Source organism: Bos taurus, chromosome 1 (assembly GCF_002263795.3).
Source record: "Bos taurus isolate L1 Dominette 01449 registration number 42190680 breed Hereford chromosome 1, ARS-UCD2.0, whole genome shotgun sequence".
NCBI lineage: Eukaryota > Metazoa > Chordata > Mammalia > Artiodactyla > Bovidae > Bos > Bos taurus.
This window is the reverse complement of record NC_037328.1, coordinates 41,993,675-42,020,655: the sequence shown is the minus strand read 5'-3', so window position 1 is coordinate 42,020,655 and position 26,981 is coordinate 41,993,675. Positions and strand designations below refer to the sequence as shown.

General features: G+C 37.1%; 3 protein-coding genes and 1 pseudogene across 13 annotated transcripts in view; all 4 read right to left on the bottom strand.

Moving 5' to 3' along the window:
- ARL6 (ADP ribosylation factor like GTPase 6) overlaps positions 1–10,057 on the bottom strand; it is a 39,353-nt gene extending 29,296 nt beyond the window's left edge. Inside the window, 2 exon segments of the mRNA NM_001075782.1 lie at positions 6,385–6,534; positions 9,661–10,057. Coding sequence (NP_001069250.1) covers positions 6,385–6,507 — 123 coding nt within the window. The 5' untranslated portion in view covers positions 6,508–6,534; positions 9,661–10,057.
- On the bottom strand, positions 1,759–3,409 carry LOC104970812 (protein CDV3 homolog; annotated as a pseudogene).
- On the bottom strand, positions 3,333–3,793 carry LOC101905242 (anaphase-promoting complex subunit 15). The gene has a single exon (XM_010800988.4). It carries the CDS (start codon positions 3,776–3,778, stop codon positions 3,413–3,415), a length of 366 nt encoding a protein of 121 aa, XP_010799290.1. The 5' UTR covers positions 3,779–3,793; the 3' UTR covers positions 3,333–3,412.
- A 3,029-nt stretch (positions 10,058–13,086) lies between the features above and the next one.
- EPHA6 (EPH receptor A6) overlaps positions 13,087–26,981 on the bottom strand; it is a 1,033,311-nt gene continuing 1,019,416 nt past the window's right edge. For all 11 annotated transcript variants that reach the window (XM_010800991.4, XM_024994001.2, XM_010800997.4 and 8 more), the window contains one exon: positions 13,087–26,740. In XM_010800991.4, the coding sequence (XP_010799293.2) occupies positions 26,626–26,740 (115 nt within the window). In that variant the 3' untranslated portion in view covers positions 13,087–26,625. The remainder of the gene's footprint in view (positions 26,741–26,981) is intronic.

Below are 26,981 nucleotides of genomic sequence, written 5' to 3'. Positions count from 1 at the left end.
CAAACCATTACTGAGAATTCAAAGAAAGAAATGGTACAATGGACAGCCTCATCCACCCATCATTCAGCATATTAAAACTTGATTCACGTGCACTTCAATAATTCCACATATCTTTTAAAAAGTTGTAACAAGGGTTGGGATTCTTAAGTCTCCTTGCAGGTCTTTAGATTTCTATGCCATTAAATAACTTTTCCCATATATTTATCTCAGTTCCTCAATAACATAACCCCCAACAAAATTTTGCTGGGAAAAATGCACTTTTCAGGGGATTTATGTGGCTCAAGGTCCAAGAGATTATTTGTTAAAAGATTTTTGTTTCCCATATGATGTCTTCAGATTAACCAAGAATCTGTTTTTCAATCATCCAACCTCTCCTTGGCTGGCTCAGCTACTCACCCAAGCACATCAGAACACAGGCATCCTGCCTGCCACCTCAAGTAACTCCAACATTATTGCCCAGATACACTTTGCAGGTTCCATCAGGTGATTCTGTTCGCTTCCCAGGAGTGGGATTCCTGCATTGACACTTTTATCAAGACTCAACTCCTAGAGGAAAATGCTCCCACAACAGGATAGTTTTACTCACCCATTTGCTTCACTCTTGCCAGTAGCAAGTCTGCAACTCCTACATGTGGCAAAGGGATTTTATTATAGAGAAACCCAGACTCTGCATCAAGTGGTCACATGCCACTTTGAAATATTTCTACCGAAGATACAAAACTAGGAAATTCAGACTATCTCATTAGACAGAAAGACTTTTCAGTAATCCTGGGTAGCATCCTGGTGTCCCTTTTCAGGACTAAAAATTACTGGATGGTTTAAGCTGTAATTATTAAAAACAGAAGTGCTACATCACCTGTCTTTCGCCTCTGACTCTCCAAAATGATCAACTTAAAGACATACCAAAAGATTGATACCAAAGCTAGGCTGGGACAATCACTGCATCTACAGAATACCTAACACCTTAAATGTTTGGGCACAAGAGCATCTGGAATTCTTGTCAAAGATCATGCAAGATCTGTGAAACTTAAGTGTATTTCAGGTTGAGGTTCTGCTCTTACAGCTTTGAATTTGTAAGGACAGGACAGTGACTCCCTTGGCCTGAGTAGAAACTAAACAAAGTCTTTCCACCAGTTTACTATACAATTTAGACCTGATTAGAGGAGGCTTTAGCAGCACCTGAAGTAGAGCCCCCTGCATTTACTGCCCTTTACATTAAAGGCCATTTAGTTCCACTCTAGGGATTGGCAAATTCATGAGACATTTCACAATTCCAATGCATACTTCAGGTTACTAAGCTAAGCAATATGCTCTGTAAAAGAACTATTCCAAGTGATAGCAAAAAAAAAAAAAAAAAAGCCTTAATATGGAACACAGAAAAAGCATTACCCAAATAAAAAATTACTAAAAGAAATAAGATTCTTCCCTCCTACCCCTTTCCCCACTTGGTGACCAAAGTTTGAATTTAATTTGTGGTTACCTCACAATACAACTCAAAGTTTTAAATTATAAATCAGAGCCCTATAGATTTTCCAAGCACATCAGTTCTTTTGAGAGCAGCATGTTCTAGGAAGTCTAATCCAGCCACAGTCCACCTCAGAGTGTTCCTTATAGATGGGGCACAGGACAGGTTAATTAAGGTCACTTAAATCTTCATCTTTTATTACAGATCAGAACCCAGATGGCTGACTTTCTGCAGGATTTCTGATAGGAATCCAGTAGAGCTGGTTTCAAGTTTCACATCGATACTTAATAGCTGTAACCTTTTTATCCAGAAGTTGTGATCCACATGAAGTCCACAATGAGTGCAGCAAATCTGAGGTAGTCAACCCTTAGGAAGGCTCAGTATTTCCAGCTTTCTACATGCTTGGTAGTGGACTGCAGGGATGGGTGCGTGTCACTATAGATTTCTGGTGGTCCTTGTGGTGCTTTCCTTGTTGTGGTCAACCTGGCTCCAGGAGGCCTATACACGCCACTAGTCATTGTTGGTTCTGGGGTTTCTGTAACAACTACTGGAGCAGGAGGTACTTGTACTAGAGCAGTTTTATTCCAAGGGCCTGAAGATTTTTCTACACCACCACCACCACCTCCACCTTCTTCCCAATTATCACTTGGATCTTCTCTCTTTTCATCTTCTTCCTTTTCACTTATTTGCATTGCTTGAACTCTTAGGCCGCTGTAATCAACTTCTTTTTGCTCAAATTCTTTCTACTCATCTTCCTCCTTTGTCACAACCTTGGTGGCGGCCCCAGGGCCAGTGGCCCCCAGGCCTGCGGTCCCGCTATCGCCTGGCCGGGTCCCCACGCCTGCCCCACCGCCCGCTGCGTCCGTGGCTCCACTGCTCCCGCCAGCGCCTCCCGCCGCGCTCGCCGCCTGGTTGCTCCGCTCCTTCTTCTTTTTATCTCTCTTGGTGAAGAAGTTGTCTAGGCTCCGCTCCTCCGTCTCAGCCACGGCCCGGCCTCCTTGGCCCGGATGGGTGGGGCCGGCGGCGGGCCAGGCCCACTGGGGCTCCGAGCTCGGGGTAGAGGCCGGCTCGGGGCTCAAGCTCCCGGGCGCAGCGACCCACATGCTTCTTGAAACCATGCATTCTCATCTGTTCTTAACCATGCAGTAAACCTAGACAAGCAGGATCTCTCCCTGAGGAGCAAAGCTTGAATTCTGGGACATGAATCATAGCTCAAGAGAGTGTTAGCAAGTCCTCTGCTGCTGCTGCTGCTAAGTCACTTCAGTTGTGTCCGACTCTGTGTGACCCCATAGACGGCAGCCACCAGGCTCCCCCGTCCCTGGGATTCTCCAGGCAAGAACACTGGAGTGGTCTGCCATTTCCTTCTCCAATGCATGAAAGTGAAAAGTGAAAGTGAAGTCGCTCAGTCCTGTCTGACTCTTAGGGACCCCATGGACTGCAACCTACCAGGCTCCTCCATCCATGGGATTTTCCAGGCAAGAGTACTGGAGTGGGGTGCCATTGCCTTCTCCGAGCAAGTCCTCTGGCCAGACCTAAACCTTGCCCTCCAAAATTAATATTTCAATAAAACTGCTATGTTTTTTAAAATCTCTGACTTTAGCACATCTATTTCAGCTGATTCCCAACTTGATTGGAGAGCCCCTTAAAACTCCAAATTACCTTTGTTTTTTTTTTCAGTCCTGTGTCTTTATTAAAGAAAGTTAGAAAGAAACTAGATCTGACAAACAATGGGTGACGTGCTGGCTAGAAGGGAGGGTGCTGGGCTTAGGCCCGGGGGATTCAAGGGCAGACTGATGGCCTGGGAGGGACCAAGAAGATCAGGTCCTGGCAGCAGCTGAGGAAGTGCCCGAGGATGAGGATTCATGGGAGTGGGTGATCAGCTGGTTCTGCAGGGGGTCCAGGGTGGTCCTTGGACCCCCTTTCTTGAGACCACCCTTTCTTGTCTACCTAGATCATCCATTGGTCCTGATCCTGTTCGTTGCCTTCCATGTCCACCTCATTGACCTCTCCGTCATCAGGTGACTCATTGTAGTCATTCATCTCATCCATGTCCTGCATGTCCTCGTCATCCTCTGAGTCCTCTTCACTGTCCTCGTCGTCATCTTCATCTTCCTCTTCCTCGTCGTCATAGTGCTCTGAGGCCGGCTTGCCAATAGGTACCAGGTTGTTGTCTTTCTCTGCAATGCTCTGGAGCCAGGCCTGATGCTGCTGTTCTTGCTGCTGCAGCTCTGTCTCCTCCACACAGGGTCGATCCAGATTAAACCACAGTGTCTCAGTCACACGGGGGAACAGTGAGGGGAACAAGGTGGACATGGCTCTCTCGAGGAAGCGGCCAATGAGTTGGAGCGCTTTAATGTTAAGGGGAGTGTGAGCAGGCAGCTCCTGAGGAGGCGGATCAGGAGAATGGGGTTTCTCTGGGGTAGGGAGGGAAGGAGGGACGAGGAGTCCTAAATTACCTTCTAACTCTATTTTCAACTTCTTATCCCAGCTGTCTCAAACTAACTGCCATCTGAAAATACACCAGTAGTTAGTTGTTTCACATGGCAAACTCTCCCATGTAGAAGAAGGGAATGATGACCTCAAGAAAAGAAATGATGGCATTTTTGTAATTTGAGAGCAATCTCAAATTAAACAGAAGTGAAAATGAAGCTGTTGGGGAAAAGGCAGTGGGGGACAGTAGGAGTTCTCATTCTGCCCAACCTGAAGCACTATTTGGAGGCGATGAAGTCCACTTTCAATTACCATATTTAGGAGCAATGCTTCCTACTATTCAGCCTGTCAGTCATTAAGAGCACCAGTTTCCTAATTTTGAACCATCTGCTCGATTTATGGTGGGCTGCTGTCTATGGGGTCGCACAGAGTTGGACACGACTGAAGTGACTTAGCAGCAGTGGCAGCTCAATTTATATGCAGGCTATATATTTTTTCATCAACATTTTCCATTGATTGACTAATGGTTTTTATCTACATAAAAGTATTTACAACTGTCAATGTTAACTGTTTACCTCTATCCACTCTCCTAATCTTTCATACTTTGTTGTTGTTTAGTAACTAAGTCATGTCCGACTCTTTGCAACGCTATGAACTGTAGCCTGCAAGGCTCCTCTGTCCATGGGATTTCCTAGGCAAAAATACTGGAGTGGGTTGCCATTTCCTTCTCCATAGGACCTTAACAACCCAGGGATCAAGCTCACTTCTCCTGCACTGGCAGGTGGGTTCTTTACCACTGAGCCACCAGGGAAGCCCCTCTTTCGTACTTACAGGACCCCAATTACTAATGGAAGCAGCAATATGTCCTGCTTTAAAAAAAAAATCCAGCCTCATTTACAGATAGGGTAGCCAGTGAGGTGAAAGAGTCATTAGTTGAGGCTTCTGAGTAAGCTCTTTAAAGAGGACTTATTTGGCAGGAAGACTTATTCTTTTGCCTTGTTCTTTTCTCATCTCTGCAACTTAGGATATAGACAGCATATTAAAAAGCAGAGACATTATTTTGCCAACAAAGATCCATCTAGTTAAGGCTATGGTTTTTCCAGTGGTCATGTATGGATGTGAGAGTTGGACTATAAAGAAAGATGAGTGCTGAAGAATTGATGCTTTTGAATTGTGGTGTTGGAGAAGACTCTTGAGAGTCCCTTGGACGGCAAGGAGATCCAACCAGTCCATTCTGAAGGAGATCAGTCCTGAGTGTTCACTGGAAGGACTGATGTTGAAGCTGAAACTCCAATACTTTGGCCACCTGATGCGAAGAACTGACTCACTGGAAAAGACCCTGATGCTGGGAAAGAGCGAAGGCGGGAGGAAAAGGGGACAACAGAGGATGAGATGGTTGGATTGCATCACCAACTTAATGGACATGAGTTTGGGTAGGCTCCAGGAGTTGGTGATGGACAGGGAGGCCTGGCGTCCAGCAGTACATGGGGTCGCAAAGAGTCAGACACAACTGAGCAACTGAACTGAACTGAGGATAGTTAACTAAGATGGCCATGTGGAGATTCTGAAGACCCTGAAGAAAACCAGGCACTAAGGATAGCAGAGAGGAAAGATGGAAGATGCCTGGACCATGCAGCTGCCACACCAGCTCTGGAATTTATTCTGGACTCACTGAGATGACAGAAAAAGAAGCCTCCATCTTCAGTCCACTGTTATGTCGGTTTTCTTTATATACAGCAGAACCTAATTGTAGCTTATACTTCCCAGATGGAACAGTAGTAAAGAATAGGCTTTCCAATGCAGGAGGCACAAGAGGTTTGATCCCTGGGTGGGGAAGATCTCCTGGAGTAGGAAATGGCAACTAACTCCAGTATTCTTCCTTGGAAAATTCCATGGACAGAGGAGTCTGTCAGGCTATACTCCATGGGGTTTCAAAGAGTTGGACAAGACTGGGCACACAGCACAACTGGGTACACAGCACAACATAACTCATACATTATGTGGTGAATGTACTAGCTTATACATATATTTCACTTATTTAAATAATACATTCATGTATTGATGACTTACATGACTTAAAGTCATCTTGCTTGCTACTACCGATATGCATGTAACACTATTGGGAACGGCTAATTATCCATAGAATCTGTAAAAATGATCCACCTTTCCCTTTGTTTTGCTCCTCTTGTAAAGAGAAAGTCAAAACGAAGGCAATGCTACCTGCATGTAAACTCCACAAATTTTTGAAGAGCTTTTGTGAAGAAAAGGCATTTGGAAAATATTCCAGTTTAAATAGTCAAGATTTACCTACATATCAGCATAAAATACACTTCACGTTATGGCTGGCTGATACTTATTACTTTACTAAAGGTATCACAAATTTAATAAGATTTCATAATGTGACAATGAAGTTGCAATGACAGACAAAATAACCCTCCATTAGCTTTCTTTAGCAGAAAATATATAATGTATCTAACAAATATACTTACATTTGAAGGTTTAAGTTTATTAATGATTGTTGTTTTGCCACTATTATCCAGCCCAAGGCACAAAACATGAACCTCCTTCTTTTTGAGGCCAAGCAAGCCTGAAAGTCTGTCTAGCAATCCCATAATGTGAGGCAAGGATTCACAAATCAGCTGCAAGTCAAGGGAAAAAAAAATTAACACAGGCACCTTAAATATGGAGAATATAAGCATATGCATACCAAATTTTCAGAATTTAAAGTCAGTGATATTGTGAAAACCATGTCAATGTAGCTTTGCATTTAGTAAACAGAGTTTAAGCTGATTAACAGAAAGGAGTCTTAACTGAAATGCAGATTGGCAGCTAATAACCCCTAGCAACATAGAATAATGCCTTTGAAATAAATGTACATTTCTTATTGTAACTTATAATACTTAAGAACAAAATGTGGTTTACTTAATATCCTATGGAGTCTCCCATTTGTGATACTTGAGAACATCTGCAGCCTTTTCTGGAAATCTGGAAATGTATGGGTAGTGATGTTCACATGGAGCCTGCTGCTAAAACAGAAAGTAGAAGGCAGACCAGAATAACAAAAAAACTGAAATTTTAGGCTGCCTCATTTGAGTCCACTGGTTAAATCTTTTTCTAAAGCTAACCCCATTGTTGCATTTTGCAATAATATGAAGTAATAAATATTAAATTCACCATTTTTGTTTGCTGACTATATTCACTTTAGACAGAAACAAGAAATCCTAATTGATACATTCATCTTAACTTTTCCTTTGTCCTTACATATCTTGGTATTTTTGTAAGTCAACACAAATCCATTTGGGAAGGTTATGTATAAAACACACACATACACACAAACTGAACCTTAATACATTTTTGTTTCTTTGAAATTATAACTTATATGAAATATTCTGTTAAGTATTTTTTAAAAGAATTTTAACTAATGTACTAGTGAAGAATATGAGCGTAAATACCCATCTTACATTTTAATCTCCTTTTCTCAAATACTATAAAAATTTCCTTGTTAATCTGTTCTGAAGTTAATTTGTCCCTGAAGTCCCCGTTCAAAAATCCTTCAAATGCAAACTTTCAAAAAAACTCCATCAGCAATGCAAATGTGTAAGTATTTTGATGTCAAGTAAAATTACTGATGACATATGGCTGGCTATGTGATAACTTTATGGCTATTCATACCCTTCCAAGGTACTGTTAGATTTAGACTTCAAATCTCCCAAAGATACTTCCTTTGGGTAAACCACCATCCCAGTCCCTCAAAACATTAAAATGTGGTGGGAGAAGAGAGATACATACCCCTTTTGGCAGCCCTCAACTGTGGCAGGGACTGCTACAGCAGTAACCACTATATACCTGTATTCCAAACATTTCCTAATACTCTCCAAACCACCATTTTAAAAATTCTCTAAATACTAGTCTCATCTCTATCTAGAAACTTGCCATCTTACAGCTCCTTCAGTATTTTTTATTCCATACCAAAAAAGGCAAGACCATACCTTGAAGGATGTGAGGATGCAGCAACTTGAAGTAAGTTTCCAAGACAACTACATCTGAAAGGGGGCTGCATCATCAGTTTCGGTTAGGCCCCTTCAGGGATCATTATGGACAGAAATTTCAAAACTGAAATTGGAAAATGATGTGCAGAAGGGAGGGTGCAGTGCCCTAACCAAACACAGGGCCACAGTTGTCTTACCCAAGGGATGGGTTTCATTTGAGATATTCAGCTTGTGCTGCTTGAATTGACTTTTCTTGTGGTAGAGATTCAAATCTCACTCAATCCATTCCTTTAAATCTCAGCTTAAGCATAGGCATTTGTAGAATCTACTTTAAGTTAGCTTTTTGATATCATCAAACAATTCATACAGATCATTTTAATTTAATTTGCCATTACTCACTATGCTATTAATTATACTAAGCATATTGATATACTCTTGTATCTTGTTTTTCATTTCTGATAGGATTTTGAATACTTTAAAAATATGACCACTTCTTGTATCATCCCCCTCTGAACAGGGCATTGATTGTTAAAAGCCTGATATCTGAATATTTGTTTTTTCACAGAACTATGGATTTTGATTTTCCGTTCCCTTTTCCTGGATTATCAAACACCTGATGCTTGTCACTGAAATGCTTTGGGACACACAATTTAAAAAAGAAGTCAGCTGTTCTAAAAGATATAATTACATTTATTGAAGTTGCTTTGTAAACAAGTATCACATAGTCTTATATATGCTTCTATTTTTTAGTAATTATACATTTTTATAAATTTACTTTTTGCATGTATGAAATAAGGAAATAAAAGATAACAGTTTAAGTCACTCAATATTCATCAGCCATGTCCTGGGTGCACAGGAGGAAATGCAATTAGAGTCCTAGAGCCATGATTCTCAACCCTGGTTGCACACTGAAGCCAACTAATTGGATTAGTATTTCTGAAGACGGCATCAGGGCATCCGTATTTTAAAGAACCACACAGTGTTTCTGACGTAGAATCACTATTGAGAATGTGAGACTTTTAGAATAAAGTCTAAAATTTCATGCATAGCTTTTAAACTTGTACACAATTTGGCGCCAATCCACCTTTTCAGTTCCTTATCTTACTCTTTCCTCTCTATGCACACCAGACAATCAAATTCCCTTAGCTGTTATCCGAGAAACAGCTTTTTTTTTTTTTTTTTTGGTCGCGCGCGGGGCATGACGATATTAGCTCCCCAACCAGGGATGGAAGCTGTGCCCCCTGCAGTGGAAGCGCGGAGTCTCAACTACTGAACCGCCAGGCAAGTCACAGAAACTGCTTTCTAAAGGACTTTTAAAACTTGTTGCCAGAAAAATCCTAAAGAATTTGGATGCTATCGACAGTTAAGAGCTTGGAAGGTAGGCTATAGGGAGAGAGGAGTTGAGCAAAGGAAACACCGTGAGAGGTACTTTGTAACTCTATAAAAATGTTTTCAGGGAGAATTACAGAACACCCTTCCTACCCCCAATAAACATTTTCATTCAGCTTTCAGTTTTTGATGGTGAAATTTCAATTACACTTTCTACACAGCAAACAAAAAGGCCCCAATTGGGCAGTGTTAAAATCATCCAATAAAACAAAAATTCACCCAAAGCAGTTCAATGAGTTTTCTGAGCCACCAGCCCACTTTTTTTTTTAGTCCTCACACATTAGAAACAACTACACGGAGTGAAAAACATGAAGGAGCAATTCTAAAACTGGTGGGGGCGGGGACTGCAGGCGGCTCTGGACACAAACATCGGGGTTGAGGAGATACCTGCTCTTTGCGGTTAGTCTTGTGGGCCCGGGAGCTGCTGAAGAACAGGAATGAACGCACTCGCTCGTCTCCGTCTCGGGGAGGGGAATATGGTGCGGGGGTTCTGGGTACCTTTCTTTCTAGGCCTCCACAGAAAGGATGCCTGGACCAGAGCAAAGCCGCCTCCGCAAGTTGGGTAAAGGGGTAGTAGTCTCTTCCTCAGCCCAAGTGTCTGCGGCTGGGCAGGCGCCTAGGTGCGTGGCGTTCCCACGGCAACCGGAGGTTCTTCCGGTCCAGAGCCACGCCTCCTCAGAGGTCTTAGCGCGTCTGCCGCCTTGCTCCTGTTAAACGGATTGACGAGCTTCCCAAAATGCCTGAGGAACAGTGAGGAGTATTAAAGAACTGTGAGCAGGGTGACGGGTTGAACTGCCGCCTCCTTGCCAGGAACCGCGCAGCCCCGCTGTGGAGCATGATGGGAGTTGTAGGCGCGCGCATAGCCTGCTGGGAGGTGCTTGGCGTCCGCGTGGGCCAAGGGCTTTTCTCTCAGTGCGCTCTCCCCGCCCTTTCGGGAATGTCAGTCTCAGGGATCAGCGCTCCCTGCTGCGTCGGGGGTACAGAGGAGTGTGGATTTCCGTGGAGCACGGGCGCAGTGTGGTGGCGACAACTGCAGGACCCAACTGTGCGCTCTAGGGCGAGGAGTGCAGGGGAATTGCCTCGTTGCCTAACGCATCCACCCTCTTCCAGGCTCTGCGAGGCCTCAGGTCCAAGAATCCTGGGGAAGCAAAACTGTTCATGTGAGCAGGGAGAGGAGATAAACTCACAGACATTTTTCGGCAAAGGAAGCCTGCCTGTAACCGGGCTACTGAGCTGTCTGATCTCTAGAGATTTCCATGAGGCATAATCTCTTATGATTAGGTTACAATCCCCAGAAGCAAATCGGCAGCTGGTCCGGAAGGGCATCAGTAGCTTGAACGCTTAAAGTTAGCTACCCTCTTAAGATGCTCTGGAGTTTTACAGTAATGGACTTCCCTTGTGTCTCAACTGGTAAAGAATCTACCTGCAATGCGAGAGACCTGGGTTTGATCCCTGGGTAGGGAAGATACCTGGAGAAGGGAAAGGCTACCCACTCCAGTATTCTGGCCTGAAGAATTCCATGGATCCATTGGGGTCGCAAAGAGTCGGAAACGACTGAGAATCTTTCACTTTCATTTTAGCAAGCGGATTCATCTTTGTTGGCCATGAATATGAGATTATTTCCCCCCTCCAACTACCTGGTGTTATGTTTACTACCCGACCTGTTCTTTGGCTTTTCAATTATTTTGGCCTATAAAGTGGATTGTGTGCGTGCGCACGTGCTAAGTCGCTTCAGTGTTGTCCCACTCTGTAACCTGCCAGGCTCCTCTGTCCATGGGATTCTCCAGGCAGGAATACTGGAGTGGGTTGCCATTTCCTTCTCCAATTAAGTGGATTAAGAGAGTGAAAAAGAGACTAGAAGGAATTATATATTAATAAAAGTGATAATGGGAGAAAGGTTGTATTTGCATGATCATGAGGTGCTTTTTCTTTTTTTTCCAAATTTTCAAATGTGACTCATTTTTTACAATGGAAAAAAAAAAATGTGCTTCTGGGCTAGCGACTCTGTTGAAAGACAAAAACTAGTAAAACACAACACCCCCAAAACCTATAGCTGCATATCCAAAAGAACTTATTGACCAAGTCTTTGGGAAAAAATGGAATATGGAAATATATTCTTCCTTATTGTGTGGCCTTAGGCCAAATAACCCTGCTCTGTTGTTCAGCTTCCTCACCTTCAAAAACATTATATAGTTCATTTGGTGGTTTTGAGGAATAAACAGGTAACAGAAGTATGTATGTTTGACACATAGTAGGTGTTCAATAAATAATTTCCTGTCCACCTTTTGTCCTGCAATTTTTATTATATGGATAAGATTTTTAAATGTGGTCCTTTAACTTCTGACTAAATTTTACAGTAAGGTGTTGATTATTTTTCTGTGTGTCTGGATTTTGCAACTCACTTTGATAAAAGTTGGAAGTGAAGTGCTTACAGCCAGATTTGGCCTTTTTTTTTTTTTTTTTCTTAGAGCTAAGCAGAAATCTTATGTTTCAGGAAACTATAGTGGACAGACTTAATTTTCTTGTTTGGAATTGATATTTTCTGCCTCTGGATTGAGTTCTGTTTTTGATTAGTACAAACATTTCGTGAAAACTGGAAATAAAATGGAGAGATGGGATATCCAACTTTTCAGTCCATTTAAGCAGATGACATAATTCTTCTGAAAAATTAGCTAAGTGAATTTTTAGGGTACATAATTCTCTCACACAAATTTAGCTAGGTAAATAGTTATCTTAGATATTTGTGGTTGCTGTGTTGTCTTCTTATTATTAGAGTTGAAATAGTGGTATGAAACCCACAGTCTAGTCAATAATCTGGAAAATGCCAGTTTTGAAACTAACAACCTTAAAAAAAGTAAATATTCCATATGGTAGAATCTGCTGTTTTGGTGCTTTGCCAACCCAAACAGATCTCAACAATAAACTCACAGTTCAGCATACAAATTGGTTTCACTTGATTTAAGAAGTTAGTTTGGCTCTCCTCGTTATGAGAATGAGAAGCTTTAATAGTCATATTTAATTTTATGAGGGCTACTTAAGATACCTGTTTAAGGAAAGAAAATTTCAAGTACTCTATTACTAGATAAATTTCATACTGGCTTTTGGAACTGTATAGAAGAATTATAAATGAGAGAAGAGTGAGATATGAATATAGCTCTATTCTGATTAATTTATGATACTTTTAATGTCTTTTCTTACGAAGAATTTTGAAAAACTACAGAAAATCCATGATTTGTAATATACTGGAAGATTTTGGAATGAAATGTTGGTGGTCTAAAGCTGTTTGAACAATTGTACATTATTTGTATCTTTGGGTCATCTGCAATTTGTATACAATATTACCTATGCAATGAGCATTTAATTTATTTGAATCTCACAAAATATTTTGCTGATATAAAATCACTACAAAAATATGTACTAATTATTTATAGTGATTTATGTGACTTTCTTCCCTGGTGGCTCAGATGGTAAAGAATCCACCTGCAATGCATGAGACCCAGGTTAAGTCCCTGGGTTGGGAAGATAATCTGGAGAAGGGAAATGGCAACCCACTCCAGTATTCTTGCCTGGGAAATCCCAAGTCAGAGGAGCCTGGCAGGCTATATAGTCCATGGTGTCGCAAAGGGTAGACGCAACTGAGCAACTAACACACACATGTGAATTTATGTCTTGATCTTAATATTATTTTGAAAGATTACAGCTGTGATTTTGTCTTCAAAATTACTAATATATCTAAAGAGCATCTAGATTTAATAGACTAAAAGGTAAGTTATATTAAATAATGATCAATACAATAATACAAAAGCCACAAAGTCAACCACCAGAACTGTAACTTTTATTTGCTAATAGATATTTTAATAAACAGGCTTACTCCATCTGTAAGACCCTGATAATGCCTCTTAGGAAATCATAGAAAAATAAAATACAGTAATTAGTAACTTGTACTTTGTACAAAAATCTTATTATGTTGCTCAGCAGATAGGTTTGCTAAACACCATATTCTTTCAGCAAATAGATAGATGACATATGTAATGCAGCTCACCACAAACAATCCCTCATTGAGAGCTGAGCATTCTAAAACACTATAACTTGTAAGCATGCCAGCACATGAAAATTTACATGAAACATATTACAGTAGATTTTTGTAAGATGAAAACAATACCACCTTCAAGTAAGTTTGGATTACTTCACTGTCATAGTGAAGTAGATAATAGGTAGGATTGAAGTTCTATAGTTAACTCCCTCTTACTGTGTCTATCTTTCTACCATGTTGTGATGCAACCAGTAAAGAGAACCTGAGTGGAAGGCATATATTGAAGCTCTAAATAGTGATATAATACCAAGGAGAAAAAATGATGCAGTGGTGCTGCACTTCCTTATTCCCACAAACATATCTTTTCTCCTTTTTGCACGAGTAGATGGGTACAGTACTAAATCCACAATTAATGGTAGATAACTCTATGACAAGTTACAAAGAAATACATTTTAAAAATCATTCATGCTTACAGGAAGGAAAAATGTTTTCAGCTGCAGTTTTTCATTAGTCAAATATTACTCTATGAGGGATTAAATGTCTCAACCTAGACAGATGTTATCTAGGCATTTAATATAAATGTACTACTTAGTATTTAATAAACTTTTTAGGATTTGTGTTACAAAGATTTTTATAACTTAAAATTTTGAATACACCGCAACTATCAAATCTACCATTTAATATTGGACATGGCCATTTAAATATTAAGTGTTTAATCAAATACATATTTGTAAGTACACATATATATTTTTGGCTATGCTAAAAGAGAAAAAAATAGATAATCTTATTCCATTATTCACAATCTAATTTTACATAAAATCCAAAGAATTATTATGCACGTATAAATTCCAACACACTGAATCACATCAGGTCTATCCAGAAATAAAGCTGCAAGCATAATGAAAAAAATCACTCCTGCTATAGGATCAGAGAGAGGGCACAATGAAAAAATAACCATATAGCCCATGTGTTTCTCCTAAATGATAGATGTTTTTATGTGAAAACAACAAAATAAAAGTATTGTTTCACCAAAAGATTAGAGCCTATCTTTTTTTTTTTTTTTACAAAAATTCAGATGGTGTGGCAAACCCTCTCAAAACAGTGTTTTGAGAAAATTGACTGCATGAATGTACAGTACACATCGTTTAAGATTAAACTAATTTTTATAGACTTTAAATTAGAATAGCTACATGATGTTTCTGTCTTTTACTGTAATAAATATAAAACATGAAAAGTGTCTATGACATTGACAAGTCCTCAATTTCTACATTATGGAAAAAGGACTCTGTTATCAGCTTCTTTGGAAAACTCAGAATTCAGTTTCAAGTCTTCCAAGTAAGATGTCTCAAAAATATTAAGTAAAAATGGCTTTAAAATATTTTATTCAATAGGTCTTTTTCCTGTGGTCTATTATGTACAAATACCCATTGCCTATGTTTATATATGCATGTATATAGGTATATAAATGGGTGTGTGCATTTCCCCTTTAGAACTACTAACACATCTCTCCTTCAGCCTTTACTCCTTTCTCACTCCCCATATTGAATTTTATCTCCTCTTGGTAAAATGCAACTACTCACACAGTAACATACTTACCTTTCTATCACAAATCTACCAATCTATCTGCATATCACACACTCTTCCTTCCCTCCCATTTTAGTTCTTTGTGTCTCCTCATATCAAAAACTAACCTTCCTACTTATGCCATGAATCCTAATCTACCTCTCAAAGCCATTTCTAATAAAATTCTCTCTTGCATAATCAGTTTCCTCCTTTCTACCAGATCACTCTCATTAGTGTATAAATATGAATTCTTTCTCTAAACATACACACACACACACTACTCTTGACCCTACATCTACTTCCAGTTACTCAGCTACTGCCTATTTCTGTTGCTTTCTTATGGTAAAATTCCTTGAAAGAGTTGTTTATAGATTATTGACTCCACCTTCTTTCCTAAAGTATCTTCTAATCCACTTCAATCAGGCGTTAATTTCACTACTTCAAAGAGACTGTCCTTGTCAAAATCATTAGTAACTTCCATTTCTTTATTGTAAACTTGACTTCTTAAAGCATTTAATCCATATGGCCAACTGGATTTTTTGTTCTCTACCTTACCTTACACTCCTCAGGGTCCTCTGCTGGTTTCTAATTCTCCACTTAACTTTTACATTGATACCACCTGGATCTCAGTCAAGGCCTACTTGTCTATCTTACAGGCTTTTCTTAGGTGATTTAAAAACCTTAAATACTACGTATATACTGAAAGTGAAAGTGAAGTTGCTCAGTCGGTGTCCAACTCTTTGTGACCCCATGGACTGTAGCCTACCAGGCTCCTCAGTCCATGGAATTTTCCAGGCAAGAGTACTGGAATGGGTTGTCATTTCCTTCTCCAGGGGATCTTTCCAATCCAAGGATCGAACCCAGGTCTCCCACTGCAGGCAGATGCTTTACCATCTGAGCCACCAGGGAAGCCCATATATATACTGATGACTATTAAATCTTGATGTCGAGCCCTGATTGCTCCTTAGAACTCTTATGTACAACTGTCTGCTTCATATCTCCATTTGAATACTTAACAGGCATCTCAGGCATTACATGGCTAAAACTAAACTCCTGATTTTTTCCCTCCAAACCTGCTTCTCTTGTACCACCACTGACTATGTTTCTTATTTTTCCAAATGTAGAGTTTATCTTTGATTTTTCTCTCTTCATCTCTCAGCCCAATCTATTAGCATGCTCTGTCTTTAAAATACCAATATCCATTGCCTCTCTCCATCTTCACTACTTTAACTCTAACAAAGTTACCGTTTTTCTTTTTCATTTTTTGCTTAAACTATTTCAGTAGCCTCATAATGTTCTTTGACCTCTATCTTGTTTTCACCTCTCTTTGGCTCATAAACTGTGTACCAAGGACACCGTTATCTCTACCCTCAAACACTCCAAACTCACATATTAAATTGTTCCTTCTACTTGGAATTTCCCCAGATTTTTTCATGACTTGTTTCTTCATGATTTTCAGATATTGGTTTAAATATCACATCCACATTCAGAGAAGATTTCCCTTACCTCTTAATGGAAGAAGCCACAGTCATGCTATGTAACCATATTAATTTAATTTTCAGCACAGCACCTATCAGTACTTCTTCACTGTATATCTTTACCACTAGGTCAATCCCATGAGACAGGGGCTTTTGCTTGTCTTGGTCACTTTGTGTCCTCTGTGTTTAGAATAGGACACTGGTACAAGATAGCGTTGAATAAATGTTAGTTAATGAATGAATGGACTTATGGATAAATATATATTTAAAGTACATCAGTATATATACTATTTTTAAAATTAAGAATTATACAGTTTTGGACTAGCAAACAGACATGATTTACTTTAATTTTATTTGTTATATCTGTTCCCCATGGTATAAATAGCTCTAATTGGACAAATCATTATTTTTGCTATTTTTTATATTACACTGTTGCTGCTGCTGCTGCTAAGTCATTTCAGTCCTGTCTGACTGTGTGTGGCCCCACAGATGGCAGCCCACCAGGCTCCCCTGTCCCTGGGATTCTCCAGGCAAGAATACTGGAGTGGGTTGCCATTTCCTTCTCCAATGAATGAAAGTGAAAAGTGAAAGTGAAGTCGCTGAGTCGTGTCCGACTCTTAGGGACCCCATGGACTGCAGCCTACCAGGCTCCTCTGCCCATTGGATTTTCCAGGCAAGGGTATTGGAGTGAGTTGCCATTGCCTTCTCCTTATATTACACTACAGATATCTATTTCATTTAATGGTAGAGTGACCAAGATTGTAAGGTGAGGAAGGAAATGTTTTGCTTTCTTAAAGGAATTTTTGGAGGCTCTGAAGAAAATAAGCAATTGATGCAAAACTGGAAGGGTTTTACCTTTTTTTTTTTTTTTTAAGTATTCCATTTAGTGAAATTTAAAAAATTGAATAAAAGTAAACAGTGGAAAATAACTATAAAAATATATGCTCACTATTTTGAATATACAAAGTCTAATGGAAGATTTTGTTTTTGTATTTCCATTCATGAGAAAATAAAAGTGTTTGCTTTCTTAAGCAGACTTAATGGAATATATGACCAAATTTATATAAAAGAAGAGTTGAACTTAAAAAATAATAACTTCTAGCCACTATGTTATGTTTTTTGACTTCAACTTCTCTGAGAATTGGGAAATTATAATCAATATTAGAGAGATTGAATGGAAATATACAAAGCAATTCTTTTTTTTTTTTTTAATACTTAAAATAACCGAAAAGAGAAGGCAATTTCCTTGAAAGAATCTAAGCAGTTAGAGGTCATAAGATATAATGTACAACTAATACATAAGTATCATATTTTTTAAACATTTAAGACTATGTGTAAAAAGTACTTATTTACATTTTACACATTATCTTATACATTTATATGTATCTGTATAAAAGTATAAATTGATTCTAAAAGGCTACCCTTTCAACTCAGTTATTTTTACCTGCATCTTACATATTCTGTTTTACATTTAATAAAGCACAAGAAAAATCTCATTATTAATAGGAATGAATCATTAATAACTATAAAGTGTTTTGACAGTCTGATATTCAATTTTGCAGGGTAAATTCTTTAATTATATATGAAATAGTTCTTTAGAAATTGAAAGAACTATTAATATAGAAATGCTAATAATTGTGATCATTTGTTCTGTTGATAAACATAAATTTAAATTTTTGATATTTTGGGGACGATTTCTAACTGTATATAGCAATACGTATTTTAACAATTATCAGTGAACATATTTATATTAGAATCTCATCCTCAAAAGGTATTTTAGTTTCAAAATTACCAGGAAGAGTAACATGACAATAATTTTCATTCACTGTTTTCTATTAATTTTTTGTTTGCTTTTAAAATGGGAATAATTAATAGGTATATCACAAACTCCTCTTTGTATTGCCTTTTTGTCTTTTCCTCAGTTTTTAATGGAATTTGGTCCATTTTCATATTCAGAATTCATGCTCTGTCTCTGATTTTTTTAAAAATTAAGGTTATTATAGAAGGTATAACTAACATTTTAGGAAACATGGACTGTTAATTAACAATTATTACATCAAAAGTAAAAATTAAGCTGTCAAAGCTTATACTGCATATAAAATTAAACCTAAGTATAGTTTGTTAAAAATGTACAAAGCTATTCAAGTTTCCAATAATATACTCTAAAGAAAAAGTATGATTAACAAAATGATTAATAATATATCATAAATAAAGCACATATAGTTATCTTTAAAATCTACTCTCACTCATATTCATGTTAGGAATGCTCAGGTATTGTGCCTTTCCAAAAAACAAATGCTCCCATTTCACATTTTGATTTTTTTCCCTTGGAGACCTAAAACACTTAAAATTATGTCAAAACTCCATTTCTGTAAGAATAAAATGAGATTTTTGCATTATATAAATATATTAATACAATTTCTTTAAATACATATATATGGCATAGGAAGAACAACGTCAAATTAAAGCAAATTAAACACTTCAATAACGAACATTTATGCATGTTAAACCTTATTTTCCAAGCAGTACATTTTAAAAAGCCTCAGTCTTTATTTTCATATTGTCCATGAAAATTCAGTGCTGTTTTAAAGATATTTTTGAATATACCACAATAGTAACTCTAGATAAAATACCAATGGATTTTCAAACAAATTGGTTTTTACAATGCTCACATCAGTCACACTGACAAAAAATAGCTTGTTAAGTTACAAGTCTGTTAGCAAAAGAGTGGTCATTGATTTTGTCATAGAGCTTCTAAAGACCACACGTTTAAGCAGATTTATTTGAGTAGTATAATGTGGCAATAAATAAAACATGTACAGTTAAATAAAAACTTCATTACAACTTTAATAATAATACTGAGTAAATAATTCTAAAGAGCGCAACAATTATACTTTATATGACAAATGAAGTGATGGTAATTAATTCCGTCTTCTCTCTGACTGAGTGAGGATGTGTTTAAGTGAAAATTTAAGAAAAGCAATTTCTATTTAAATGCGTATATTTCATTCTACAAATTACTAAATGTGGAAGAGAGACCTAAATTATTATAAAAGCAAAAGAAGATGACATTCTAAGTTAGGTAAAAGCCTTAAAAGTGTATTGTTTATTTTTTTTTATGATTTAGCACTATTCACTCCATCTATCATGATTTCAAAAAATTAAGTGATATTTGGTCTTTCTAGAACAAAGGTAAATTAAGACTGTTCCAAGGACAATGATCTATAAACGTAGAAAAACTAGTTTAGAAATGTTCACATCGATACTGCTTGTCATATTTAACTCATGAAAACAGTGACATCTATCTACAAAGTTAATAATGCTTAAACATAAAATTTGATTTAGATATATGAAAAAATGAAGATTCTCATGTCCTTGGAGTTTTCTTTATAATAATGTATTATTTTGGAATACGGACAGTTCTCTCTTCAGTGAGGGCCAATGACATGGAGATTCTGATGCTAACTAAATAAGAATCCCGAAGTAGGGTTGTCCTCCTTTTATTATTTTGTTGAACACCTTAAAGTCATATCTCAGTTGTTCTGATTTACAGTTTGAGTTATTATCTTAACCAAAAGTAAGTTTATCATGACAAATTAAAGATTAGCCTAAGGTTACAAATAATGAAGAAATATGGATGAAAACAAAGCTTTACTTGAGAGAAAATTTTCAATAATTCTGATACTTTTCTAATTTACAACTCCCAGGAAATTGTGTTAATTTGTATTTTATTTTCTAATTGAAAGTAGATACCACATCTTTATATATAATACATTTAAAAGCGATCTTTCATCCTCATCTGTCAGGTAATTTTCTTTTAATGCTTTTGTATTCTTAAGGATTAATTAGGTCTAAAAGATAGTCGAATTCTTCTTTGAGATTTTCCTCTTTAAAAGAAACAAATCAAAATTTCTTTTAAGAATATAGAGATTTGGTAATTCTAATAAACCAGTGTGGAAATTCAAGCAAAAACCTTCTTTATTTTGTTTAGAAAGAAACTTTGCTTTCAATGCACAAGTGCAAAAATATAACAAAATGGAGTGGACTTGGTACTATTAAGATAAACCCAACACTGTGTTTTTAAAAAATGAAATTTATTTTTCTTTTCTAAAAGATGAAATTTATTTTTTAGTAGTGCTTTGCTGCCTGTAGTAATTGTAGCTTACTTTTCATTTTTTGTTTCACTTTTAAAGTAATTTTGAATCAACATGTACTGTTAAATAAAAACTTCATTACAACTTAAAAAATATTACTGAGTAAATAATTTTAAAGAGAGCAACAATTATACTTTATATGAAAAGTGAAGTAATATAATTCTGGCTTCTAAGTTGCCAATTCCAACAGGATTTTGTTACCTCCTTTGAATTAAGAGTGAATAACCTAAGTCTTCCAGTATAAATGTCCTTTTTTAAACATTTTATATAAATCCATCATTAATTTGAAATTCTAATTATTAATCAGAAGAAAGAGGCTTCGTTAAAACTACATTCTGATGACCCGCATCTTCCTCTGGATCTTTTGTCTTTTCTCTCAGGATACAGGTATATCATGTCACATCCTCTTATAACATACAAAAAATATATTTTATCCTAAGAAATCTTTGAAACACTTGCCTAATACTTGTCTTTTTAAGGGAATAGTAAGAGAAAGATGGGGCATTTACTCTTCTGAAATGTAAGATTTTTCTTTTCCTTTATTTCATCTAGTAATATGTTAGCTCTGGTTGTGAGTAATCATTTCTTTCCTTTCTTAAATGTGCTGGGCCATGCTTAGTTGTTCAGTCAGGTCCGAATCTTTGAGACCCCATGGACTGCAGCCTGCCAGTTTCCTCTGTCCATGGAATTTCCCAGGCAAAAATACTGGAGTGGGTTGCCATTCCCTTCTCCACAGGGTCTTCCCAACCCAGGGATCAAACCCAGGTCTTCTGCATTGCAGGCAGATTCTTTACCAGCTGAGCCACTAGGGAAGCCCTTTGTTAAATATATCACGTTGGAAAGAATTTTATGCAACCATTGCAGTCATATACTTATTGTTACATTTCCTAGGGCCAGTGAATTGGCTTGCGCAGCAGAGTACCCCAGCATTGTTTTTGAAAAATGGTTGATGTTTTCTAACTGGAGGCACCTTTGAGGTAGTGAGTCTACACATGAACTGAGCAGTCTGCCACAGGACAGAGGCGGTATGTGACTCCTGAGGAGAGTCAAATGATAGGTAACAAGAGAGATTGTCTTAGAGAATCAAACAAGTGTGCTCCCTTCTATCAGAGGAAGTATGGAGGCGTCTATGAAAAAATTTGAGGTCCAAAATATTTCCTTTCATAGGGACTCAAATCCAATCGCAAATAAACAAGGTTTCATTTATTTAATGTATTTTTGTTCTATGGAAAGAACTAAGTGATGTGGAAATTACAGCAAACATGGCAGATAGGCTCTAAGTTTTAAGCTTAAGAGATACTTAGAGGTAAGGACAGTACAGTCAAACTCATCTTTGCCATAAAATTTTATGCATGTAAGGGACACCTTGTAGATATTTGTTAAACTGAACTACAGTTTACACTGCCTTTATTGAACATTATTATAAAAAGTGAAAATCTTTTGAAAATGCTGGTCATAAAAACAAAAAATTGGATGACTTCAGTGCCCTGTGTTCTAATGGAAGAATACAATCAGTCTACCTTTTGGAGTCAAAAGCCTCTTGATGAAAGTGAAAGTGGAGAGTGAAAAAGTTGGCTTAAAGCTCAACATTCAGAAAACGAAGATCATGGCATCTTGTCCCACCACTTCATGGGAAATAGATGGGGAAACAGTGGAAACAGTGTCAGACTTTATTTTGGGGGGCTCCAAAATCACTGCAGATGGTGACTGCAGCCATGAAATTAAAAGACGCTTACTCCTTGGAAGGAAAGTTATGACCAACCTAGATAGCATATTCAAAAGCAGAGACATTACTTTGCCAACAAAGGTTCGTCTAGTCAAGGCTATGGTTTTTCCTGTGGTCATGTATGGATGTGAGAGTTGGACTGTGAAGAAGGCTGAGCGCCGAAGAATTGATGGCTTTGAACTGTGGTGTTGGAGAAGACTCTTGAGAGTCCCTTGGACTGCAAGGAGATCCAACCAGTCCATTCTGAAGGACATCAGCCCCGGGATTTCTTTGGAAGGAATGATGCTAAAGCTGAAACTCCAGTACTTTGGCCACCTCATGCGAAGAGTTGACTCACTGGAAAAGACTCTGATGCTGGGAGGGATTGGGGACAGGAGGAGAAGGGGACGACAGAGGATGAGATAGCTGGATGGCATCACTGACTCGATGGACGTGAGTCTGAGTGAACTCTGGGAGTTGGTGATGGACAGGGAGGCCTGGCGTGCTGCGATTCATGGGGTTGCAAAGAGTCGGACACGACTGAGCAACTGATCTGATCTGACCTGATCTGATACAAAATGAATTAAAATATTTTCAGATTGAATGTGAATATGAGTCTTTTCTACTTAAAGGAATTTGAGCTTGGAAAAGTTGAAGTGATGATACTAAAAGAAGTGATTACATCTGCTTCTAATATCTTTATTATATAAAGATGTATACCAACTGTGAGTTGATAACAGTTTCTAATTCTTAAAATACTTTCTTTTAAATTAATAATACATTTCCTTAGCTAAAGCAGTAGAAAAGGATCATCTTCATCTGTTTTGAAATAACTTTCCAAAGCACTTAATTTTCAGTTAATGAAAAGCCAGATCTCATACACTCTGTATGTGCAAATGCTCCCATTTATGCAGTAGGACCCAAAATATTAAAATATGACTTTTGCAACATTCCTGTTTTTCCTCCACTTCAGCCTCTTCTAGGGAGATCTGTAAGATATTTTTGGATTTCCTGTATTACTTTTCTTTTGTTGATAGGGATATGGGTTGGAGTGGCAGAAGCTGAGAAAAGAAAAAAAGATGGGTGAAAAAAGAGAAAAGAACCAAGGGGGTGGGGAAGAATGTTTAAAAAAGGAATAGAAAAATAAGACCTAGTATTGGTGAACATTTTGAAGTAAAAGATTTAACTTAAAGATTTAACTTTCTTTACAGAGTAGAAATTTGCTAGGAAAGATATAAAAATGGATTTTTAAGAAAATTGTGATTGGGAGATAGGTAATGCAATTCATTCTTTATCACATCAGAAGACCTATTACAGAAGACCTTCTGTAAAGACTGCTTTTCAAGGACTGAATTTGGATTTGTTTTCCATTCACGGGCTGAGATGGGCCTTAAAGCTGTTCAGGTGTTAGTTGGATAGATTTTAAGAGTAATTCAGGGTGAAAGAAATCTTTTTTTATTATGACATTCAAAACATTTATCAACAGTCATAATTCAGTGAAAAAGTGCTATAATTCTTGATTCATGTTAAGCCAAGAGCTTTGCAACTTCTGATGGCTTTTTTAGTGTAATGATTTATATACTTAATCTCTGCATTGTTTTTACATTTTTTTCTCAATTATGTCTTATCCTATGAGATAATGAGTGGACTACAGACTGGAAACTAACCCCATAGAAAATAAAATAGTAATGGTTCCTTCAACTAGTTTTCAAAATCTAAAAAGCCCCTCAATAACATAGACTAGGAAATTTAATATAAAGCAGGTATATGAGTATATATGCATATTTTAGTTATTAAAGATGATTTCTGAAGGTTTTGACTTATGGGAGTTACTCATTTTCTATTATTAAATTCTATGCTTATGAATATTAAACAGCTTTGATTAATGAATATGTGCACTAGTAAATATCAAAATATTTCAGGTAAAATTTTCAAATCTGTGATTGGTAGGCAATAAAGAAATATATATATATATTTTAATGTTTCTGTTTAATCTTGAATATCTTGTTCTGACCAAGATGAGGTTCAAATTTATGCTAAAGATCACCATGCTTACAGTTCTAAAAAATATAAATGTAACATAAACGTAAATTTTAAAGAGGATTTGGGGTTAGAGAGAAAGTGAGAAGGCAGTTTTATAATACCACAGAAAGATGTTTAGGGAGGGGAAAAAAAGCACAAATTAACCATACATAGAATAGGATCTTTGGAGTTTTAAAGAAAAACAATTCTTAACAGAGATCTTTAATCTTGCAAGCACTGAATGCCCACCCCATAGACATTTCAATACTTTATAGAATTTATTTAATCAAAGTATACAGATGTTGCTGACAGAGTCCTATGGAAGACCATAATTATTCTATTCCTTATCTTTCTAAATATGTTTTTGTTGCATTATAAAAATAAATATATATGATTAATAAATTTTATCTGTTTTACATCTGTTCTTATTCAATATATATTTGAAGATAGGTAAATATGGAAATTTTACATTTTCTCTAAATGTATCCAGATCTGTGTAAATATATCAAGCAAACCACAGAGAGCCTGCAAGTGATGCGTGGCTGTGCAGGTGACGGTTAGAAAATGTTGCTAGCTATTTCTGACGCACTTAAAAAGTGATGGATTTCCCATTTTTTTTCTTTTTCAGTGTACTATAATGGATACTTTAAAGACTCTTCCTTCTCTCTCTCTCTCTCTTTTTTTTTAAATGAGAAAAATTTAGGTGTGGTTGACAAAAATCAGAAGATAAATCAGCAAAAGAAGTATATGGAAGGGCCTAGTCTAATGGGACAATCCACAAATCTTAAAATAAGGAAAAACAGGGATTCCTTTATGGCAAGAAAACTATTATCACCAAAAAAAATGTAATTTAGGTAGGAATTTGAGAGTGTGGGTAGGGCACCTTTAGCTCCAAGATCAAATAAAACCTAATTTTTATATTAAACCAGTATCTTTAGACAACCTGCTCTTTTTTTTTCCCCTCTTAATACAGTCTCACTACTCTTCCACCTAGCACAGTAGTCTTTTTTTTTATTTTTTAGTTTCACAGGGAACAGCTGATTTTATAGTTGGATGTGTTCATAATACAGTACTGTTTTGATAAGCTGACTCAACTTAGTTCAATGAAAAGTATATTTGCCTGTTTTTGCAGCCTCCAGAAGATTATGGCAACAACATACCTTAGCTGTATTTATATTTTTATGTTACTGTAGCAAGGATTCAGGTTGCACACAATTTATTTATGCTCTTTTTATACCTTCTTTGGTGTATGCAATGGCATACTTGTACCTTGGAAGGTTTGGAAAACAGCTCAGCATGTTCATGTAACTTATTTTCATGAACAAAACAAAAATTCTTAAACTTGCAAAATGTACCAGTATTAGACTAGCTCTATGTGTTTATTTTCTTAGGCCACCATGTAACTATCATAAAATTCTGTTTAAATTAAATCGGTTTACATTTTATCTAAGACTATACTCTTAGATCTTTTATTCAAAGCAATTCTGCTGAGAATAATTAATTTTCTCAATGCTTTATTACTCTTGCAAATTTATGAAGATAAACCAAGGGAACAGTCATGGATTTATTCCATGCTTCCCTCTATTGAAAGCCTCTAGAGCAATGGACTCACTCTTGGTTTTTCCAGGTGTGATCTTTATAATGTAGTAGAGAAACATATTGATAGTAAAAAAAAAAAAAGATGGGAAAGCCTCTAAACTACCACCTACTATGACATATGAAAGACACTATCAAGTTAATAAAAAAAAAAAGACAAACCAAGACTTAGAAGTTTTAGAAGCACAGTATGTTTCTCCCTCTTTCTCCCTTGATGACTCCCTTCTCACCATAGTCACACTTGAAAAGAATTCACTACATGAAATCATTGATCTTTTCCACAAATAATTCTATCAATATCAGGTATCAACAGGTAAAGAATTGTAGAATAAAGTAACAATATGACCCACAGAGTTGAATATAATTATCTAAAAAATAATTATTCATGTCAGTTTGGAAAATACTTGATCACAAAACATGAAAGAAAGGTTAACTATTTCTTTTTCATCTACCATCAAACTCTAAATACATCATTAACCCCAAATTCCTTTGGATTAAGTCCTTGAACACTTCTGAAATACAGTTATACAAAGTTACACATCCATGCTGAGTTATTTACCACGTGTAGAGATAATCTGCAGTGCGCCAGGGTTTTATTTGCAGGTTATCCAGAGAGGAGCTATGAAGAGTGATTTTTAAATCCAGGTTGGAAGTATAAACAAAAGGTATGTGTGCCTGTAGCCTGAAGAGGAGACTGCAGTTTATGAGGTGATGTTTGGAGAATCAGAAGAGAGGGTAGTAGAGAGGATATCTTTCATTTTAGAAATACTGAGGCACAAAACACAGGTGCTTGTAGTACTTTTATACATGAAATCCCTTCTCCTGTATATGCATCATGTGTAAACGTAAAGTCTGTATACTGCTGACTATTCGTCTCTGGTGTCCAATGAGTATGACTCCAATTCTTCTAATATCACTGTGAGAGAGTGAGAGACAGAGAGAATATGAACATTTAGATCTGGTAAGTATGGCAGAGAGGAAAGACACATTTAGATAAGGGAAACGAACACATGTCATATTTGCCACAAATTTCATATCTGGTAAAATGAGTGTTGAAGCAGAGATATAAATGGACAACAGGAATTTGTCACTTTATTCTTTACACTGGTGCCAGAGAATGTGTCAGGTCAACCTCAAGTTTAAAGGTACAAAGAATT